The sequence below is a fragment of the Lethenteron reissneri genome, chromosome 1 (genome assembly GCF_015708825.2).
Source record: "Lethenteron reissneri isolate LAM-NWPU_2019-01 chromosome 1, ASM1570882v1, whole genome shotgun sequence".
Lineage (NCBI taxonomy): Eukaryota > Metazoa > Chordata > Hyperoartia > Petromyzontiformes > Petromyzontidae > Lethenteron > Lethenteron reissneri.
The window spans coordinates 947,489-970,674 of NC_083779.1; the positions used below are offsets into that span (position 1 = coordinate 947,489).

Below are 23,186 nucleotides of genomic sequence, written 5' to 3' on the forward strand. Positions count from 1 at the left end.
CATGGCCTGGCACAAGCGTCGTGGTGACGTCACCGTCACTTAGTAGCGAATGGCGGTTGTTGTTGTGTGCCTGTGTGTGTCTGTGTGTCTATGTGTGTGTCTGTGTGTGTGGCTGTGTGTGTGGCTGTGTGTGTGTGTGTGGCTGTGTGGGTGGCTGTGTGTGTGTAGCTGTGTGTGGCTGTGTGGGTGGTTGTGTGTGTGTGTGGTTGTGTGTGTGTGGTTGTGTGTGTGTGGCTGTGTGTGTGTGGCTGTGTGGGTGGCTGTGTGTGTGGCTGTGTGGATAGCTGTGTGTGTGGCTGTGTGTGGCTATGTGTGTGGCTGTGTGTGTGTGGCTGTGTGGGTGGCTGTGTGTGTGGCTGTGTGTGGATAGCTGTGTGTGTGGCTGTGTGTGGCTGTGTGTGTGTGGCTGTGTGTGTGTGTGGCTGTGTGTGTGGCTGTGTGTATCGATGTGTGCTATGGGCACGGACCCAGCAAGAGCTGAGTGCCGTTGGCGATGCTCTCAAGGAGCCTGTGGCCGCCGCCAATCTCAGCCAAGCGCTCGCCACGTGGCCTCCTGCACCACTTGCTCCAAAACGTCACAACCAGCAGCAGCAGCTACTAAAATAGCTCTCTCGGGGGTCACTTACACCCCCTCCCCCAGTGTCTCATCCCCCTTCCCATCCCATCGGACCGAAAAAGGGATGCCCATTTGCCAATAGGCCACTATTCAGCAAACTGGTATAAGCTTACAGCCCTGGGCACGGGGGTGGGGGTTGCAGAGCGATCGGTGTGTGTGTGACTCACAAGGGGTCGTCCTCTCTCCGTCTACTTCACTCGCTCACTCGGCCCGTCTCTCGCTCTTGCCACCAACGCCGCAGCAGCCGCCGTCGTCCGCGAGTGCCCGTGTGCCGAAGCTGTTGCCGCGAGTTCGTAGGGGCGAGTGAACGGAGACGACGCCGAGATGGAAGCCATCAAGAAGAAGATGCAGATGCTGAAGGCGGATAAGGAGAACGCCATCGACCGGGCCGAGCAGGCCGAGACGGACAAGAAGGCGGCGGAGGAGAAGGCTCACAGCGTGCGTGGCTCGGCGTGATGAGCGCATCACACCCGCGTGTGTGTGTGTATGTTGAGTACATCGCCTGTGTGTGTGTGTATGTTGAGTACATCGCCTGTGTGTGTGTGTATGTTGAGTACATCACCTGTGTGTGTGTGTATGTTGAGTACATCACCCGTGTGTGTGTGTATGTTGAGTACATCACCTGTGTGTGTGTTGAGTACATCACCTGTGTGTGTGTGTGTTGAGTATGTGACCTGTGTGTGTGTGCTGAGTACATCAACTGTGTGTGTGTATGTTGAGTACATCACATGTGTGTGTGAGTGTTGAGTACATCACCTGTGTGTGAGTGTGTGTATATTGAGTATGTGACCTGTGTGTGTGTGCTGAGTACATCACCTGTGTGTGTGTATGTTGAGTACATCACCTGTGTGTGTGAGTGTTGAGTACATCACCTGTGTGTGTATGTGTGTATGTTGAGTACATCACCTGTGTGTGAGTGTGTGTATATTGAGTATGTGACCTGTGTGAGTGTGTTGAGGACATCACCTGTGTGTGTGTATGTTGAGTACATCACCCGTGTGTGTGTGTGTGCTGAGTACATCACCTGTGTGTGTGTATGTTGAGTACATCACCTGTGTGTGTGTGATGGGTACAGGGTGGTCCAAATATCCTGTGACCCCCACCCCCTAATTAATTAACACTTAACATGCGTTCACCCACCCTTTGCACATTGATTTCTGTTTGAGAGAAAGTTTACTTTTGTTAAACCAAACCATGTGCGTCACATCATCCTCACCGCCGCCGCCGCCACGAGCAACCTCGCCGACTGGTGGCCGCCGTGTCCCTGCCGCAGGTGGAGGACGAGCTGCAGGCGCAGCAGAAGAAGCTCAAGGGCACCGAGGACGAGCTGGACAAGTACTCCACGTCGCTCAAGGACGCGCAGGAGAAGCTCGAGCAGGCCGAGAAGAAGGCGGCCGACGTGAGTCGCGCGGCCGCTCGCCACTCGCACGCACGCGCGCGCGCACAAAGACAAAGGTGCCCCCCCCCCCCCACGGTGTAGTCTCGATAGGCTGTTGGGGCAAGTGCTGTTAGCAGAGTTACCCGATGAAAGGCTCGGGCCGCCCGCCGCTCGGCCGCCTTTGTCTCCTCAGTGGCGATGTTTCCTACACACCGCACCGGACCGGGTCACGTAATCGTCACCGCTGTTGTTGGTGGCCGTGAGCGGGAATCAAACTCGGGGCTACGGGACAGACCCAGGTGCTATGGGTTGACTGATGTGCCAGGCTAGGTGCAGGAGTTCACGGGACAGACCCAGGTGCTATGGGTTGACTGCTGTACCAGGCTAGGTGCAGGAGGAGGTCACGGGACAGACCCAGGTCATATGGGTTGACTGATGTGCCAGGCTAGGTGCAGGAGGAGGTCACGGGACAGACCGAGGTGCTATGGGCTGGCTGCTGTGCCAGGCTAGGTTGCAGGAGGAGGTCACGGGACAGACCCAGGTCCTATGGGTTGACTGATGTGCCAGGCTAGGTGCAGGAGGAGGTCACGAGACAGACCCAGGTGATATGGGTTGGCTGCTGTGCCAGGCTAGGTGCAGGAGGAGGTCACGGGGCAGACCCAGGTGCTATGGCTTGACTGATGTACCAGGCTAGGTGCAGGAGGAGCTCACGGGACAGACACAGGTGCTATGGGGTTGACTGACTGACATGACTGGCAGGTGCACCACCTGTGCTCCCCACGACACCAACTTGTAGAGTTTTAAGCGCCCGGCGGTCCGCTCGTTGTTGTGAGCGTCTGCTCCTCGGCCTTCCGCTGTCGTTGGATAGCGACTGCCTCACAGCTGCCCAATAACCTCACATGCACCTAGCCTGGCACTGCCGATGAGCGTCCCTTTGGCGAGCCTCCTCCTCCACAGGCCGATCTCGTGCAGGAGGCTCGCAGGCCACCGCAACACCACACACAGAAGTGAGTGCAGCATTGAGTGCTCTCAGCCTTATCCAGATCAACAACTCCGTAGAACTGCAAGCAACACGAATCGATTAATGCGGCCAAACCACATTCAGAGTGAGCTGGAGCTGACTCGACTCGGGGTAGCAGGGCCAGTCGATTAATCCCATAGTTGATCAATTAATGAATGCATTAATTAGTGAATTACTTAATAACTTTCTGAATTCACTATCAATCTTTATTATGCTTTGATATTTGCATTGTCATTGTGCTAGTCACGTGTTGGCGTTGCTCTGTGGTCGAACACCTGTGGTGAGACATGGGCATGAAGGAGGCTGTGGTTCTGGTGCAGACCAGCCAGTTTCGAGGACAATGCACACATTATTGTTCTTCATAATAAAGGTGTTTGGGTTAGATCGCGTTATTATAAATGTGTCGTAACCCTCCACCACCCGACACGGCCAAAAAATAAAAAAAGTTCACTACTTTAGCCCACCGGTGTGTTGAAGAGTGAATAATCAACATCATTTACATCCAGCATCAGCAGCATTTGACAAATTTCACGATTATGCTGGATGTAATTACCAGCGAAACGTCGTACTCAAAATTGTAAATGATGTTGATTCACTTTTCAACACACCGGTGGGCTAAAGTAGTGAACTATTTAACGTGACACATTTTTTACTGATTGGCCGTGTCGGGTGGTGGAGGGTTACGACACGTTTATAAATAACGCGATCTAACCCAAACACATTTATGATGAATAATACTGGTCGCGAAAGCCTACATGTTAAACTAATTATTATTATTAAAGGATGTTTATTTGCATGTTTTACCACGAGCATTATGTATGCGTGTATATTTAACTTATTTCGCATCGTACGTAGCCAACCGCGTTAATCGGAGCGGAAGAACAACAAACTGAACAAAAAAATCAGTTCCAAACAAACGAGTTTTCAACTTAGATTTAAAAGTGCATCACAGCTCCCAGTGACGTCCTAACCTATCGCAAGGAAGAGCATTCCAGACGGCCGCGGAAGCGCATCCGAAAGCGCCGCGCGCCGCCGCGAGGACGAGCGGAGTGCGCGAGGCGGCGCGTTGGTGCTCCACCACGAGGTGAGACCACGAGGTGAGACCACGTGGTCTCTCTCACCCGTGAGCCACCTCGTGTGTCTCTCGATGGCCACCGTCTACACGGCCGCGGTGCCTGGTGAACTGGGTGAACTGGCCGACGTGGACGGCGCCTCGCAACAGCCGGGCCCCGCTTGGCTCGTGGAACATCCCGACGGCTCTCCCGCGTTATTTCTGGGTGGGGGGCAAGCGCGGCTATTAGTTATTTATTTTATCTCCTCTTCTTCGTCGTTTTGATACCGGCAAAAACAAAACACGGGGTCCCAGAGTTGTGTCAATCGGCCCAATTGCTATTCGAAGCCGTCCACTCGTCGTTACTGTGGCAAGGCTGTGGACGGCGCCGTCCACTCGTCGTTACTGTGGCAAGGCTGTGGAAGGGGGTGGGAGGCTGATGCTGTGTTTGTGGAGACACGAGTGTGAGCCCCGGGCTTCGTAGTCGCTGCGTGGGATGTGGTGCGGGAGAGATCCCAGAGCGGGGAGCGGTGGCGCAGCGGTTAGCACAGCGGTTAGCGCGCCACCGCTACGAACCCAGCGGCCTCCAGTTCGATTCCCGCTCACGGCCACCAACGCCTGTGACGATTATCTGAACCGGTCTCTGGACACCCCCTAGGTCGACTCAGCCTCAAACGAGTTACCTGGTGCGGTGTGTAGTAAACATCGCCACTGGGGAGACAAAGACGGCCGGGGGTGGTGCTGGCCACCCCCGACCCCCCTCGTGTGCCACGGTGCCGACCCTTCATCGGTGCTGCTCGCTGACAGCACTTGCCCCAATAGCCCGTTCAAGGCTATACGGGGATCTTTGTCTTGAGATCCCAATGTTGACCGTGACACCGACACGGAATGGCGAATTGCCACGGGTGCAAAGGGACCTCGATACGTTCCTGTGGACAGGTGTTGTGGTTAAAGACGTCTTGACCTGCAATGAGAACTTCAAGATTAGTCGTATCAGCATCATCAGCATCATCAGCATTGCCATCGTCATCATCAGCGACAGTAGCCGAGGCAACAGCAGCAACGCCATCAGCAGCAGTAGCATCGGCATCATTATCAACATCGTGAATCAGATCATCGCCATCGCCATCATCTTCGAAACATTGCACTTTGTCGGAATTCATCAACGGCGGTGGTTCCGCGGATGGACTGCGCACCCGCCATGGCAATGTGGAATTTCCACACGCCGTGTCTGAGCCTGCGTGTGATCCAGTAGCGCTGTGGAGGCAGCGTCGAGGATGAGCCGAAGCCCCTGGCGCTGCCACGAGAGGGCGGCACAGAGCAGCGGTCGGCAGCCCAAGTGACAGGGAGAGACAGGGAGAGACAGGGAGAGAGCTGCGATGCACGCCAACTCCACACGGTGGCGAGATGCGAACTGCCTCGCCTGCTATTCAGGCGTTCGTGGGCTCGATCACAAGCCTGATGCCCATATCATTGGAGTTCGCGGTGTCGCTCTCTCTCTCTCTCTTCCCGTGGTCGCGTGGATTTCTCTTCGGGTCCTCCGGTTTTTCCCTCCACAGTTAGAACGGACGTCACGCGTTTAGAGTCTTTGGCTGCTTAAACATGTCCACGTGATGATGATTATGATCACAAGCCGCCACTTCGTTGCGCGATCATTTGCGATCGCCAGGTCGGTTCTGAAAAAGAGCGAAATAGCAGCTCAGTGGGGCCTCACCTGGGAAAAAAACTAAGTTTAGTTGATGATAGGTGTTTCCTCTTTCTTCTGGCAACAAAACAGGTGTTAAGATGTTAAAACACCAAACTGAAACCTTTCACAAGGAATCACGTCTGAATTAACCACAATGCTTGTGGTCACTCTGATAGTATATGCATTGTCCTTGAAACTGATTGGTCCACACCAGAGACACCTTTCTTTTGAGCCTCGTCTCAAACGGTGTTAGACCAGAGGACGCCAAAAGGCGCACACAGCATAAAGACAATGCACTATCAGAGTAACGAAAGCTCGGGGTGAGCATCTACAAAAAGGCCAAAGGAGGTCCCATGATAAAGTTTAGTTGAGTCGATAACAGCGTCACGAAGCAGTCCTTGAAGAGCCACCGCATGCGGCTTCGGAGCCGCGGGTTGCCCACCCCTGGGATAGAGCGTTGTCCCCTCGCACGCGTGGGGTTATCTCCGTGTGCTCCGGTTTCCACCCCCCACGTGTACACACACCATGAATTGGGCCGATACCACCTTGAGAATATATAGAGGGCCCCAGAGCTTGGACAATCGTCGGTAGCGACGGCTCCTCACCAGCACCACCTGACTGCTGCTGCCTTCCTGCTCCTCGTCTGTGGCTCCTCCTCCTGGAGCCTCTGAGTCGTCCTCTCTCTCTCTGAGTCGTCCCCTCTCTCTCTCTGAGTCGTCCTCTCTCTCTGAGTCGTCCTCTCTCTGAGTCATCCTCTCTCTTTCTGAGCTGTCGACCCTCACTCTCCGAGTAGCCATCTCTGAGTCGTCCTCTCTCTCTCTCTGAGTAGTTCTCTCTCTCTCTCTAAGTCGTCCTCTGTCAGTCTGAGAGTCGCCCTCTCTCTCTAAGTCGTCCTCTCTCTCTGAGTCGTCCCCTCTCTCTTTGAGTCGTCCTCTCTCTCTCTCTCTGAGTCGTCCCCTCTCTCCCTCTCTCTCTGAGTCGTCCTCTCTCTCAGAGTCGTCCTCTCTCTCTCTGAGTCGTCCTTTCTCTCTCTGAGTCGTCCTCTCTCTCTGAGTCGTCCCCTCTCTCCCTCTCTCTCTGAGTCGTCGTTTCTCTCTCTGAGTCGTCATCTCTCTCAATATGAGTCGTCCTCTCTCTCCGAGAGCGATGGGTGGACACCGAGTGGCGGCGGTGGCGCAGCGTTGCGAGTCGACACGACGGTGATGGTGACGATTGTCACCCTCACCACCATCACCACCATCACCACCATCACCACCACCATCACCACCATCACCACCATCATCATCACCACCCTCACCACCATCACCACCCTCACCACCATCACCACCATCATCATCACCACTACCACCATCATCATCACCACCATCACCATCACCACCATCACCACCATCACCACCATCACCACCATCACCACCATGAGTATCGTTACCACTGAGAGCTGAGGTCGCCCTCTCGCCACGTGCGTGCTGGCTGCCTGCCTGCTTGCCTGGCTGCCTGCCTGGCTGGCTGGCGCGGCTTCCCAATCCGCGAGCAGCTCCAGAGATGGGAACGAAGCGCCGCCAGAGGGCGCCACGCGCCCGCACTTCCCACTCGGCTCCTCACGGGGAGAGAGACGGGGGGGGGGTAGTTATCGTAACATCATTAGTATCGCGCCTCATCCAAGGATGCTTTACACATCATTAACAACTGTGCATATGAATGCAATGGTGGAGATGAGGTGAATGAAATAGACGCGAGGAAGCGATGTGGGCGAATCTGTGATGACGGTGATGATGATCGTGAATTCGGCGAAAGTGAAATTGATGACGGTAAATGATGACGAATGTATTGAATGAATGGGGATAATGAGTGAAAGCCAAGCAATGAGAATATGAAGAAGGAAAAGTCACGGTGTCGGATATGAGGGGGAGATTAAGGGGGGGGGGTCGTGGGGTGAGCTATGGAACAATAAGTTAGTTTTTTGGGGGGGGCGGGGGGGAGGAGGGGGGAGGAGTGCCCACACTCGCGTTGCTTGCTCTGGAGATTGGGAGGAGATCAGTCGATGGCGGGATGTTCGTTCGACGTTCGGTCGTCGCGTTGACGGCAGCCGTGGCGAGCGAGCGGTCTCTCTCTCACGAGCCGCTGGATGGAGCCGCCGAGGAACCCCCCACCCCCCCACCTCCTCCCGCCCTCCCCGGTGAGGGAGCTCTCGCATCTGGCTCCAATTCCACAACGGCTCACACGGCGGAGCCCAGACAGACCGAGTTGAGAGCGTGCGGCTTTCGGCAGTTGCAACTCTCTCGTGAAGGCAGGGGGGTGGGGAGCCCTCTTGTCAGGAGAAGCGACCCACACGGACCATCTCCTGAGATGCCAGGCAGCGGTCACGGTCCGCTCCTCGCGATTTGGTAAATGCCATCACCAGCAGCCGTGGCCCGTGCAAGAATTCATTTGAGCAGTTAAGGCTCCACTGAGCTGATCCGTGGCTCTTTTGCAGAGGAGGCAACGTGGCGATCACAAGCGGTATCTCAACGAGGTTGGCTTATCATTCTCATCACGTGGAAATGTACAGCAGCCAAATACTCTAAACGCGTGATGATGTTCATACTAAATGTGATAAGGGAAAAAACGGATAACATGCAAACTCAAATATACAGCAGCAGGCGTCAGAGTCGGGATCGAACCCACGACCTCCTGTATACCAGGCGAGGTAGTTAACATCTCCTAGCCACCGTGATGAGAGAGAGAGACACGCAAACTCCAAATATACAGCAGCAGGCGTCAGGGTCGGGATCGAACCCACGACCTTCTGTATACCAGGCGAGGTAGTTAACATATCCTAGCCATCCTGGCACCCATTGCGTTCTGCCACAGCCGACTTCTGAACAGTTTTAGCGAAAACCTTCTTACGTTCCATCATCCACTTGCAGACTGTCCCTGTCCTGTCCGGTGGGACTCATCCACCAGCAGACACACAAAAATGTCACCCAGACAACCACAACCACAACAACATCGTCATCATCATCGTCATCTTCGTCATCAACAATCACTTGAGCAATCGCCGCACATTCCGAATGACTCATCACGCGGTGAACGCAGATTACCTGACGCACACTTTTTTAGTTGAAACAAAAACTCTCTTCAGTAGCTGTGTGCGACCGTGGTCGTCCAGAACAGAGACCGGAGTACAGCGTAGAACGACGCAATGGAACAACCCATCCACAAATACGAAGGAGACGTCGTCACAGCGATGAACTCACGCCGCCTGCTACACGGCGCGGTTTGACCACCCGAATGTGGCATTGCAGTTGTTGCACTGCAACTTACAGCAGCGTTCTTCACGATGTTTTCGTCGATACTTTCGCCGATAAGACACCGTCAGTGTGAGGGCCGCCACACATTTGAAAGCACCGGGTGTGCCGTGCCGGCCTTCATAGGTGCCTGGTATACAGGAGGCCGTGGGCTCGATCTCGACCCTGACGCCTGCTGAATATTCGGAGTTTGCGTGACTCTCTCTCCGTGGCCTACATGTCTTTTCGGGTTTCCCCTCCACATTTAGAGACACGCATTTAGAGCATTTGGCTGTTATCAATTCCCACGTGATGATGAGAAGCCACTCCGTTGAGCTATCAGCTGTGGCAGCCAGGTAAAATAAAGAACATAGTTTCGATCACAACACACGCGATCGCTTGTGTTGTGATCGAAGCATCGTAGTTGTTTTTCTTTTCTTTGAACTTATCTACGTGACTTTACCGAAAGACCCAAAGAATATGAATTCCTGCAGTCACGAAAGCTTTAAGTCGAGATTTAACAAAGTTTAGTTTGTAGGTGCGAGCGACTCGCGAACAGCACTTTGCCCCAGCAGTCTGCCAAGGCGAGGTGGAGGAGGTTGTTGTCTTGGGGGGGGGGGGGGGGGGGTGAGTCCGCTGTTTGTCACTCGACAGGTCAAAGTGCAACTCGGGGACCTCTGCGAGTGGTCGCGGCGCCGCCGCCACCACTCGCAGATGAGTACAGGGAGCGCGGTTGAGGTGGTCGCGGTTAATATTCGTGGGGGTGGCGTGGGGTGGGGTAATTGTTCCAGTAAATTATGCGGCGATGGGGCGAGGAGGTGGTGCTGGATGGGATGGGTGGGAGACGAGGAACAGGGGGGGGGGGTGTTGTTAGGAGTGGGGGGGGGGGGCCGAATTTGCAACGTGACGGCGCCTGATTGAGTGCGGCCATCTCGGCGAGGCACGGGGCGCGATGGATATTTCGCGACTGCATTAAATTAACTTGTTTGAGTGTGTGTGTTGTGTGTGTGTTGAGTGTGTGTGTTGTGTGTGTGCGTGTTGTGTGTGTGCGTGTTTGCGAGTGAAAGTGGCGAGGTGGGGGTGGGGTGAGAGAGAGATCTGGAAGGGCGACGTGGGACTATTCCGCGTCTGATTTACGCTTTGGGTGGAGCAGCCGCGGACGTTCCGCCGCTGTTGTTAGCGCGTGGCACCCCCTCCCCGCTACCCCCCCCCCGTACTTTAACCGGACACGCAGAGGATAATATCTATGGGATCGCTTTTTTCGGCAGTATAAAAAATTATGAACAAAAAGTAAGAATAGGCTTAACCCTTGTTGGCAAAAAACACGGGAGGTGATAAGATGTTCAAACGCCAAACAGATACACGCCAAACAGATACACCTGTTTGCAAGACATCTTGCATTAGCCACACGTACTTGTGGCAAAAACATGCAAACAAACATGCTCTGATCATAACAATAGTAATAAACGCATTGTCTTTGAGACGGATGACCGACACCAGAGAGGTTTCTTCACGGCTTTGTCTCACCACGCGCGGGCTCTCTGTATGGGGTGGCGTCTTATCGGCAGCGTCGGTTTAACAACGGGAAAAAAATCTCGTGGGGTGCCGGTTTCGACATTTGAGCCTCTCATCAGCAGCGCCAGGCTTGGCTGAACCAGTGCTGGCCAACTGCCCCATGATGGGAGGCCAAGGGCCCCTATTTCCTGCAAGACGCGGTTTGTTTTAGGTCATTGTGTGCGCGCGTGTGTACACGTGTGTGTGTATACACGTGTGTATGTGTGTTGGGGAGCGGTAGCGCAGTGGTTAGCGCACTGCGCTACAAACCTGGCGACCCGAGTTCGATTCCCGCTCACGGCCAACAGCAGCGACGATTGTCTGAACCGGTTCTGGGCCTCCTCTAGGTCGCCTCAGCCTCAAATGAGTAACCTGGTGCAGTGTGTAAACATCGCCATTGGGCAGATAAAATCAACCGTGCCAACAGGCCACCCACCGCCTCGTGTGCCGTGCCGGCCTTCGTAGGTGCCTTGCTAACAGCACTTGCCCCAACGGTCTGTGAAGGCTACACGGGGGATCTTTGTCTTAGTTTTTTCGTGTGTTGATACGAGCCGTGCTTTATGTGAATAAACAGAGCGAGATGGAATCCATGTGGCGGTTTCCGCTAACCAGAAATCCCTTAGCAATGCATGTCGGCGATGGCGTGCCTGCAGATAAGGCCGGGAGAACACGAGATTTTGTTTTATCTCTCTCGTCACGAGAATGTCAGTGGCGCCCATTCTGTGCCATCCTTGCGCGTGGTGGCAATGCGTGCAGGTGCCTACAGCAGCGTTGTTCGCTCTTTTTCCGAGGGGGGACACTTTCGCCGATAAGACATCACATTTGAAACCATTGTGGGTTTGACAGCAGCACGATGGTGATGGTGGTGGTGGGGGGGTGTCACTCCGTGTATGTTGTGTCGGGGGGCCGCACGCCAGGGGCCGCACTCGAGGCCACCAGGGGCCACATTAGAGGCCACCGGGGGCCACATTAGAGACCACCAGGGGCCACATTAGAGGCCACCGGGGGCCACATTAGAGGCCACCGGGGGCCACATTAGAGACCACCAGGGGCCACATTAGAGGCCACCGGGGGCCACATTAGAGGCCACCGGGGGCCACATTAGAGACCACCAGGGGCCACATTAGAGGCCACCGGGGGCCACATTAGAGGCCACCGGGGGCCACATTAGAGACCACCAGGGGCCACATTAGAGGCCACCAGGGGCCACATTAGAGGCCACCAGGGGCCACATTAGAGACCACCAGGGGCCACATTAGAGGCCACCGGGGGCCACATTAGAGGCCACCGGGGGCCACATTAGAGACCACCAGGGGCCACATTAGAGGCCACCGGGGGCCACATTAGAGGCCACCGGGGGCCACATTAGAGGCCACCAGGGGCCACATTAGAGGCCACCGGGGGCCACATTAGAGACCACCAGGGGCCACATTAGAGGCCACCGGGGGCCACATTAGAGACCACCAGGGGCCACATTAGAGGCCACCGGGGGCCACATTAGAGGCCACCAGGGGCCGCACTCAAGGCCATCGGGGGCCGCATTAGAGGCCACCGGGGGCCACATTAGAGGCCACCGGGGGCCGCATTAGAGGCCACCGGGGGCCGCCAGTATCCCGCGGGCCTTGCAGAGAAAAACGCCGATCTACCGCGCGGTCCAGATGTCTCGTGACCCCTGAATTTATATAAACATTACTGAAGTGGACATCGCCAGTGATCTGAAGCACCCTGTAGATGTCTATAATGTGGAGATGCTTCCGCTGCTGCTGGCACGCCGGGAGGGCTTCAGCAGGCGGAGAGAGTCCACGTCGCTGTTCCTCCGTCGTTGAAGGCGCGAACGCCGCAGCCGTTGCAGTGAAACAAACCACGGCAGGAGGCACCTGCTGACGGCTGCTTGTGTCGAGATCGAATCGTCGTGATCTATTAACGTTCGACCCACGTGACTTTACCGAAAGAACCAAAGAGTATGGATTTCTGCAGTCACGAAAGCTTCAAATCTCGAGTGATTAGATCACTAACGTGTAAACAAGTCACAAGAGTTTATTTGATGAGGCCACCGGTGCTCATCTCCTGTTTACAACCACGTTGAGCCAGTGGTAGAAATTCCACGTTGCCATGACGGAGGCGAGTACATCCATAGGACAACCAATGTTTGGCTTCCCACTCCCTACACACACAAAAGTGGTGCTCATTTTATCGACCTCGAAGGATTACGTGCTTGTGGAGGTGTTCATTCATCAGTGCAGTGACATGGCCCACGTGGGGGAGGGCGAGTTAATTAATTGCCTGCAGTGTAATTGAGCTGTGGCAGAGGCAATGAAAAGCGGCATTCTTGTCACAACACGTCATTCACAACTCCCTCCCTGGTGGCCATCGCTTCTGCTCGCGTCGCAGAGCTCGTAAATCAAACCACAGCGCTCAAACCTCGAAATGACATCCACGTACTTGGTCGTCCTAACAGTTTTACGGAACCGATTGTAATAATTTAGCGGTTTAAAGGGTAAAATGTCAGTTGACAAACAACGTATTAAGCCGCACACAGGCGCTGTGGCTCACGACCACCTCCCTCGGCAAACTTCGCCCGCGGCAACTCTCCGCCGCCTTGTCCTGTCGCGTGTATTCCTCCGCCACGGGAATACATAAAAAAGTAACACCCACATACATTCACCCACTTCGTGCATTTAACGATGGAAAACATTATCCACTCTCCCCACCTTTTACAAGAAACAACTCGTTGACTAAGACTAGTTTCTGCGGGTGTGTTATAATACCTGACGCGTCTTAGACGTCTTTATTGCAATTATCGCAGAGCGAATGTAGATTAATCGATTCCCATGTTAGCGATTCTTGCGTGAGAATCGTGTGTTTAAAAATCGATCACCAGCAGCAGTCGCTGAGTGGTGAACGCTGTTCACCAGGGGACACATTAAAACAACATCATTTAATTACCACCACGCCCCACGGTTACACACAGAGTGCCGTCGCTAACTCGTATCTACTACACCTGGCTGGCATCTCCATCCACGTGCTATGAAGAAGGGTCATTGCCCGAAACGTCGCCTATGATACAGCACACCCATTATTTTCAGGCCACGCACACGGTGTGATTGACGAATGCGTTGAATTTGTTGTGACTTAACTAAAACTCTTCTTTAATATTGTATTTGACCAGGTAAGGTCCACTAAGCCACGTGGTAGCAGACAAATATTCGGAACCGGTCCTGGCCCCAGTCGCTTCTTTAAATAGACACACATTGTCCTACTGCTGCTGCGGAGGGAGCTGGTAGGAACACGTTGGTGGGTTGCTCGGTCAATGGCCTGCAGGGTCAACGGCGGCGTGGTGTATTCCGCAAAGATGCCCGACTGTGAGGGCGGGCACAAGCCGGCGTGAGTAGGTTAAACGTTGAGTTTTATAAGGGCACCACGGGGTGACCAGCCCCTCCCCACCCAGCCCCACCCCACCCAGCCCCTCCCCACCCAGCCCCACCCAGCCCCTCCCCACCCTCCCATCCCCACCCAGCCCCTCCCCACCCAGCCCCTCCCCACCCAGCCCCACCCTCCCTTCCCCACCCAGCCCCTCCCCACCCAGCCCCTCCCCACCCAGCCCCACCCTCCCCAGCCCCTCCCCTCCCAGCCCCTCTCCACCCAGCCCCTCCCCACCCAGCCCCACCCCTCCCAGCCCCTCCCCACCCAGCCCCACCCCTCCCAGCCCCTCCCCACCCAGCCCCACCCCTCCCAGCCCCTCCCCACCCAGCCCCTCTCCACCCAGCCCCTCCCCTCCCAGCCCCTCCCCACCCAGCCCCTCCCCACCCAGCCCCTCCCCACCCAGCCCCACCCCTCCCAGCCCCTCCCCACCCAGCCCCTCTCCACCCAGCCCCTCCCCTCCCAGCCCCTCCCCACCCAGCCCCTCCCCACCCACTCCTTTCCACCCAGCCCCACCCCTCCCATTTTTTGATGCACGACGGACGGACACAATAATCCGCTGTGGGCTGGTGTAACCAGGAGGTTCCTACCAGTATAAGTCAGTGGGCTGTCCCTGTGGAGAGTTGTTAACTCGCTCGCCCGGTGTTACAGGGCCGTGGGTTCGATCGCGACCCGTGCCCTAGAGTTTGCGTGTCTCTCTCTCCCCGTGGTCGCGTGGGGTTCCCCTCCGCGTTGAGTCAACGTCGCCACGCGTTTGGAGAGGAGAGGCGGTTGCCTGCTGCTGGGAATGTCCACGTGGTGACGAGCAGCCGCTGGTTCGAGCTCTCAGCTGCGATAGGCAGGGCACTACTTCAAATCTAGAATTAGGTCACTACTGATATCATAGCTACAATAGCAGTGGGCCTTACTTTGTAACATAAAATCAACTAGCAGTTGAAGTAAAAATAGTTGATTTGAGTACATTTACCTATTTTATTGATTTTCTTACTTCTCCATCTTTTGCATTATTGTAGTAGTATTTGTTGTATTATTACAGTATTTGTTGTATTATTACAGTATTTGTTGTATTATTACAGTATTTGTTGTATTATTACAGTTTTTGTTGTATTATTACAGTATTTGTTGTGTTATTACAGTATTTGTTGTGTTATTACAGTATTTGTTGTGTTATTACAGTATTTGTTGTATTATTACAGTATTTGTTGTGTTATTACAGTATTTGTTGTATTATTACAGTATTTGTTGTATTATTACAGTATTTGTTGTATTATTACAGTTTTTGTTGTATTATTACAGTATTTGTTGTATTATTACAGTATTTGTTGTGTTATTACAGTATTTGTTGTGTTATTACAGTATTTGTTGTATTATTACAGTATTTGTTGTATTATTACAGTTTTTGTTGTATTATTACAGTTTTGTTGTATTATTACAGTATTTGTTGTATTATTACAGTATTTGTTGTGTTATTACAGTATTTGTTGTGTTATTACAGTATTTGTTGTGTTATTACAGTATTTGTTGTATTATTACAGTATTTGTTGTATTATTACAGTATTTGTTGTATTATTACAGTATTTGTTGTATTATTACAGTATTTGTTGTGTTATTACAGTATTTGTTGTGTTATTACAGTATTTGTTGTATTATTACAGTATTTGTTGTATTATTACAGTATTTGTTGTATTATTACAGTATTTGTTGTATTATTACAGTATTTGTTGTGTTATTACAGTATTTGTTGTGTTATTACAGTATTTGTTGTGTTATTACAGTATTTGTTGTATTATTACAGTATTTGTTGTATTATTACAGTATTTGTTGTATTATTACAGTATTTGTTGTATTATTACAGTATTTGTTGTATTATTACAGTATTTGTTGTAACTTTCCTACCCCCGTGCCCCCCCCCCCCCCCCCCCCTATCTGGTGGGACACGAGTTGGGGGGGGGAAGAGCTTCACAGCTCATCTGATTTAACGAAGATTCTCATCCTGACGACTCGTCCACGCGGAATCGCTGGAATCGCTCGTGGGGCGGGGTCGGTACTTTTGAATTAATTAAATAAAGAGAAGCGCCGCCGCCGTAACGTTCTCGTGACGTCACGTCCGGCGAGCCCCGTGCCCCTCCCCTATATAAGGGCGAGGGGCGCGGCGGGGCCGGCGAGCGCGCGCCTGCAGGTGACCCCCCCCCCCACCCCCCGCGGCGTCTTCCCGCGCAAACTTCGTCTCGCCCCCCCCCCCACTCGGCCCCCACCTCTCGGCCCACGCCGCCGCCATCTTCTCTCGCTGCTCTGCCACTAACGCGTCTCCTCCTCCTCCACCCCCCTTAGTCGCCGCTATCTCCCCGCACGCAACTCTCGCTACTCGCCAACAACAGCAACAGTTTCGTGAGGAGAATTTTTAACTAACGCGAACTAATTTTATAAAGTATATATATAGAAAGGACGAGAGAGTCCTTGTCGGCAACGAACTTGTAAGGATTCTAGATTTGAAGCCGAGTATAACGTAAAAACTTAGTATAACCGAGTATAACTTGTAGGGAACTTTGCGAGGTAACGGAGTGACGAAGCCATGGCCGGAGTGACCTCGATCGACGCCGTGAAGAGGAAGATAAAGACGCTGCAGCAGCAGGCGGACGACGCGGAGGAGCGCGCCGAGACGCTGCAGAGGGAGCTGGAGGTGGAGCGCGAGGGGCGCGAGAAAGTGAGGGACGACGACTTTGTTATGAACACAACTTGTCGTGCAATTTGTTGTTGTGGAAGAGCAAATGGTGACGGCTCGCGGCGTTGTGGTTGGTGGCATCTTCTCCGGCGCCGATTCGTGTCGCGTTGGGCGCCGTCTGTGAGGGAGGGGAGAGGCGCCGCCTCTAACTAACTTATTGACAGACTTCATCTTAAAAGCCTCAAGTGTCTTTACTTGCTGGCAGAAAGGGGTCGAGCTCGACGGGAGCGCGAGAGAAATAACCCCTGTTAACTAGCTGGGTATTTGGCCTACTCTTCCATGTCGGTGTGAGAGTGGTGTGGGTGCTGTCACGCCACGCGGCGACGCATTAGCCGCGATGGTGTCGCCGGCTACCGGAGGAATGTTGACGGCGACGCGAGGTGATGGAATGCGATTGAATGGCTTCGCTCGCCTTGGCACAGGAGACTTGATGGGGGTGGTTTAGACTGACTGTGGTAGAGAGATTAACTCTGTAGTGGAGGGAACATCAACTCTAGTAGTGGAGATATTAACTCTGTGGTAGAGATATTAACTCTGTAGTGGAGGGAACATCAACTCTCGTAGTGGAGATATTAACTCTGTGGTGGAGATGTCAACTCTGGTGGTGGAGGGAAGATCAACTCTGGTGGTGGATTAGTGGAGTGAGATGGGACTGATGTGGAGGAGTTCTCACGGGCGGGGTAAGAGACGAAAAATCCGAGAGCTAACAAACAGCTTCAATGGTGAGGTCTGGACTGTAGTAGTGTACAGTGCCAGTGCTTGGTCTGTGCAACGTCTTGCTCATGCCACTGCTGGATGAAGGCCTTGCACCACGCAGTGTCGGTCAATGGATAGTTGGATCATTTCCACCACCCCTGTTGATGAACGGGGCGAGATGAGGGCCGACAATTGGCTTCAGATGTCGCCGTCCTCGACAAGCCGCTGGTGTTAGACGTGGCAAGTAATTGAAACGTATTTTCATATCCCAGTGTGCGAACCAGCGTGATGAAGTATGGTCAAATAACTCCCCACGACCAGCATGTCCGAGGAAGCACCCTCGGTGAAGAGGTCTTGTCGGGTCACTGTGTGTGTGTCATGAGTTTTACATATTTCTATGCCCGTATGTTTAAACTGGTATGCGTTTCCATGCGATGTATTTGCGTGCACCTTTTGCACGCATTAGCACGTCACTTTGCCTTTGCAAATATACTCTAGAGTCATGCACACGCGTGATATGCATTGTGCATGTGGTGTGGATTGTGCCGGCCCTAAACACGTTTCTTGTCGCCAACAGCGTCCAGTGAGCCATAAACTCGGTGGGGATCTTTGTCTTGGGTTTGTGTGCGCGCAGATGCACGGCGGCGTTCTTATTGCAGGAGACGGTTGTGAAAGTGGCATTAGTGGAGCTGTAAAGTGTTCTTGAATGTACACTACTGTTACTTAAAGTCACGAATATGGTGGCACATTTTACCCTCGCATTCAACGCATTTAAGGAGTGGCTTCGTGCTGGGTGTACTGTGTTTGGCCTTGGTATCATTATTGGGCATCATATGCTTTTTGATTGTATGATTTCCCGTGGACAGACTTGCCTCTATCACAAGAATGTGTAATTGGACAGACGCACCTGACTGACACGTATTTTGCAGGATTGGTTAAGAGCATGTACAGCCATTCTCAGTCCACTGCTGAATGAGGGTCTCTCCATGCCGTGCGGGTCTTGGGGTTCTTTGAGCATACTTCACCATGCCGGTCTGTGCGGGTTTGTGAAGGTGCGGCAGTGCGTAGGAGTTGGAGCATAGCACAGTACCGTACAACAATTGATTTTCTCCACTGCCCTCTATTGTCCAACCATGATGCACTGTAGCCCCTCGGCAGCCTAAATAACACGCGTGTTATGGATGGTGGTTGCCCATCCAAGCACTACTCCAAGCTGAACGCTGCTTAGCCTTTAACATCTGCCGACATTGAGTGCATTCCTTGTGAATTGGTCATGGAAGGGTGAGATGAGAGGCCGAGTTAATATGCAGCACTGTACAGTATACGCGTTTTATTTATTAAATAGCACAACACACACGTTGCTTAGTATATTCACTAAACTTTAACAGGAAGCTTTCAAACCGATTTGTCAACAAGACAGCCGTCTTTATCGCAGTGGGTACTGTTTCTAGACGTTTGGTGATATGCAAATGAGGGTGGTGGGTCGTGGGTGGGGTCGGCGCTTTCTCAAGGAGACGATAAGAGCGCAACAAACCGTAGCTGGCGGGTTGAGTTGCCAAAGTTTTAAAACTCTTTTCATTGCCATTCTGTGTAGTGTTTTATTTTAGAGGTAAGGCTTGAGAGGAAAGCACGGGTGCCTGTATGTTCTATGCCTGTTTCTAAATGGTCTGCTTGTTGAGCTTAAATGGTGGTAGGGATTTCTCTTTGCCATTGATCTCAGATTTCAGGGTTTAGGTAATGTATAAAAGTGGTGTGTGCTTCGTTGTTGGCTCATTTGGAATTGGGACACCACGGTGGCTGGGAGATGTTATCTTGCCCAGTCCACTATACAGGAGGTCGTGCTTCGATCTCAATCCTGACTGCATTTTTATATTTGGGGTTTGTGTGTTCTACATGGTCGTGTAGATTTTTCTCCGCGTCCTCCGTTTTTCCTTCTACGTTTTAGAAACATGCACTTAGATTATTTGCCTACTACATATGTCCACAAGCCGCTTCGCTGAGCTGTCATTTGTGGCCAGGCCGCTTCTCAAAAAGAGTTTTATAGCTCTGTGCGCCTTTCTAAACCGTGCACTCGGCTACAATTCCTTTTTTTAAAGCTTTTGTCACGGTAAATTGTGTTAGAATTTTGGCCCCAAGCGCCTTAACTGCATAGCTTGTGATACCGTTGTGTAATCTTTCTCTTACTGTTAGATATTGGAGTGGCTATTCTGGCAAGTGCTGCTGTGTGTTGGTCTCGGTATGTTGTGGGGTGAAAAAAAGAGGTCACATTGTTGAAGTGTGTACAAAGTTACTTAGTTTAACTTAATTGGAAAGTCATTGCTTGGTGTGGTGCTTAAGGCAAAACTGTTTTCACAGTTAACATCAATGGTGTCACTCACCAGAGTTGAACCTTGTTTAAATACAAGTGGCTTTTACTCATCGGTGGGTCCTCCCGGAGCAATTCTTTCATTGTGGCTCCAAGCATTCAAAACGGTTCAGATGATTTTGATAGAAGTCATTAATTATTTGGATTCGTTTACGAGCATGACTGTAGTGTGGAATATTATGTATTTATTTAATGGAAAAATCGGCCAAGACGTATGGTTCCAGAAAATGTTATTCCTGCATTTGATTTATTTTCTTTTTGGAAATGTCAGGGAATTGGTGGTGGAATTTGTTCATAGTTTTAGCTGTTAATACATAGAAATATTAAGGATATTGAAAGTTAAAATCGGTACAAGTGTTTGTCTGTGTGTGTAAAGGAATCTGTAGCAAAGCATTAAGTGTTCGACCATATAATTTTCATGAATGAATCCTCACAATGGGGAATGCACACGCGTACAGTGGATATGGTATGCCAGAGTCCCAGTGGGATCTTTGCTTCCTGAGGAATTGGACATGTCCATTAGTGCTGGAGGACGTGGGTTAAAATGCTTGCAATCTAAAGCACTCCCCCTCAGATTTTGGTTGGACTCTGATCCTTCCCAAACACAATCCGGAACCCTCTTCTTAATGGTTTACAGTGGCCTGCGTTCAATATGGCCCTGAAATAAATATTACTAATCCGCATAACCTCAAGGAACCAACTATATGACCACCCGCATAAAAAAACATGATTCCAGGACGTGGTGTGTGACTGAAATGGGTGGTTTTAATTGAGAAATTAGACTATTGATTTGGTGGCTGAATTGGGTGACTTTAAGTTGTAGCTGTTGACCGTAATTGATTATCATTAATCGTGGTTTAATACGTGTGCTTATGCTCGCGAAATAATTTTGGACATGGAGTGGAAATCGATGCCTTCTGTACTAAATCATGTAAAATGTCTCATGGTGAATTTGAAGTATACTCGTCACGTTAATTGATGCTCACTAAATTACTGAGACTATGAAACGGAATAATAAACAAGCCCAAGGGCTAGAGGTTGAGTCGTTTAAATTTCAACGTGTAATATTACATGTTTGGAGTGCCATTTTTAGGTGGGGAGAGCCTTTTGTCTAACCCCCCTCCTCCCTGCAATACGTGAAAAAGTAGCGTTTACAATTGCCACTGTTTCCAGAGTGATCTCCTGTAACATTGAAGCAGCTTCGTCTCAATTGATCGTTATGCTGTTTGTTGACCCGTCACGTACTCTTGAGTGTAGTTCATTCAAAACCGATTCAATTATTTTTTACCAGAAAAGGCCACGTGGCACATTTGTATGGGAGTTTGGTGTTATCTTTAGTGAGTCTAATTTTCTTAACTTTTTTAGAGAATAATTTTTCTTATGGGCTAGCCAGTGTTTATTCCATAAAAAACAGCAACACTTTGTTCCAGACAGATAAGCACGTTGTATGAGGTTGGGTCTGGGACCATTGTGTGGCATTGCTGATAAGGGGGCACTTGTACTGCTAAATTAACTACTCCTTTTTGTTGGGTTATTAATGGCCATTTTAAATGAAGTGGCAGACGACCTAAGCTGTTTGTGTGAATATAAATAAGCGTGTTGTCGAACCTTAAAGTGTTAAACTCATCCAGTGTAAGGTTTGTTCAGCCTGTTAATTAACTGCATTTGTCCTTTTTCTTTTCAAATTAATCCTTGGAGTGTTTTACGCATATACTTAACAGTGTTCAGAAAATTTCGGTATATCAGCTATTGCAAGCTTGAATAGCTGACATACGGAAATTCAAAGTAAAGTGCTGCTGGGCAGTGCACAATATCCAAAACGGCAAAATCGTCTGCAGTCTGGGATTGTGTGCTAGAGCACAAGTCACATAAATTGCCAAATTCCTGTTTAACAATGAAGCCTGGGTGTTTAAAAATGCAACAACAAAACACTCCTTTTAAAACTTGTACTGATTTGTGTGTTTTAGCATCCAGCCAAAATAAATGACTCTTAACAAAGATGTTTGAAATACCTCTACACTTTGAAAAGTGCCATGGCCATCAGACTTTCAAGTCAAGTGTACGAATGCAGTTTTTCACTTTAATCTTCTGTGGCTGTTTGGGGGTGGCTGCCCACAATGGGCAGCCTGCTGATAATGCCACATCACAGCCACTGCTGTTAAGCCTGGAACGCCACTCCCTTGCTCTGGCCTTCACACGGGAGTATGAGCTCCCCCTCATCATTCCTTGACGATCAGATGTTTACTTTGCCTCGCATTATATTGCAGCCTTACAAGATGGAGAATGTTTTAACTGCATCATGTCAACGCTAAACACACTCTGGCTTTGTTTAATTTTCTCCGTTGTAGTTTACGGTCATGGACTCCAAAACGCTTTTTATAATTTACGAAGATGGGAATACTTTATTTTAAATGGCTGTGTAACCAGATTCTTTGGTATGTTTCGTACATGGACTATATCAAATCCATCTTACCTAGGGGCAGAATTGGTTTCATAAATTAATGAGTAGTCATAAATCGTTATTACCGATGTCAAATGGTGTGCTTTTTAGTCCTGGAAGGTCAGCATGTGCTTGAAAATGTTACTGAAATGTGCTCGGGTAACATCGTGTACAGTAACACAGAGGTGACTCTGTAAGTTAATTAAAATGTAATATAACCCTTGGCCTATGAGATGGTTCGGATTAAGCAAAGGCCGTTTAGATCGTGTGTCGCGTTCCATTCTGTTTCAAAAGGGAAATACATGAATAGGCACAATGTGACGTTATAACTCTTTTGACACCAAAACTGGTGTGTTTGAGGATTGGCATATGGCAGTCTGTACAAAGTACTTGGGAGCGGAGGGGGGGCTAGGTTCTCATAAAATGGGTGCGGCCATAGCACAAGTACGTCTTAATCTCATGGTTGCAGTTTGGTGTAGTTCTGGCAAACTTGTCCCGTTCACTGGAATTCTCGCTTTCACATTCTTGACATGCAAGGCTGCATGTTTGGGGGGGGGGGGTATGGTGTTTGCTAAACGTGGGTAATTCCTGCAAGCATCGTGTTTTAACAATATTAAGCTCAGTTTTATAAAGACCTTTTCAAATTGTAAATCTCAAGTGTTTTATTCTTACCACATTCCACCTTGGATAATTCATCCAAGGATTGAGTGATTTTAGTGTAAAAAACAATCTACATTCATTTTAATGTTTTTATTTATTTAATAGAGATTCTACAGTGTAAGATCTAAGACATTGAGTAGGATTGTATTCTATTGCAATTCTAGCTTTGTTAAGCTTTTACTATGTTTGATTATTCATTATTATTTCTAGCTTGCCAGACTCTCAATTCTGGCTGATTCCATGTATCCAGATTGTATATTATCCATTACTCTTATGTCCACCTATCTGCCCCACGTAGATGCTCCGCTAT

General features: G+C 50.7%; 1 protein-coding gene across 6 annotated transcripts in view; it reads left to right on the forward strand.

Moving 5' to 3' along the window:
- The first annotated feature begins 728 nt into the window (after window positions 1-728).
- Window positions 729-23,186, forward strand: part of LOC133351652 (tropomyosin alpha-3 chain-like) — a 49,025-nt gene continuing 26,567 nt past the window's right edge. The window contains exons 1-2 of one of the 6 annotated variants that reach the window (XM_061569661.1): window positions 729-1,054; window positions 1,890-2,015. In XM_061569661.1, coding sequence (XP_061425645.1) covers window positions 941-1,054; window positions 1,890-2,015 — 240 coding nt within the window. In that variant the 5' untranslated portion in view covers window positions 729-940. Of the gene's footprint in view, window positions 1,055-1,889; window positions 2,016-16,264; window positions 16,698-23,186 lie in introns of those variants that run through there. The other 5 variants (XM_061568102.1, XM_061568915.1, XM_061567436.1 and 2 more) reach the window with 5 other exon arrangements.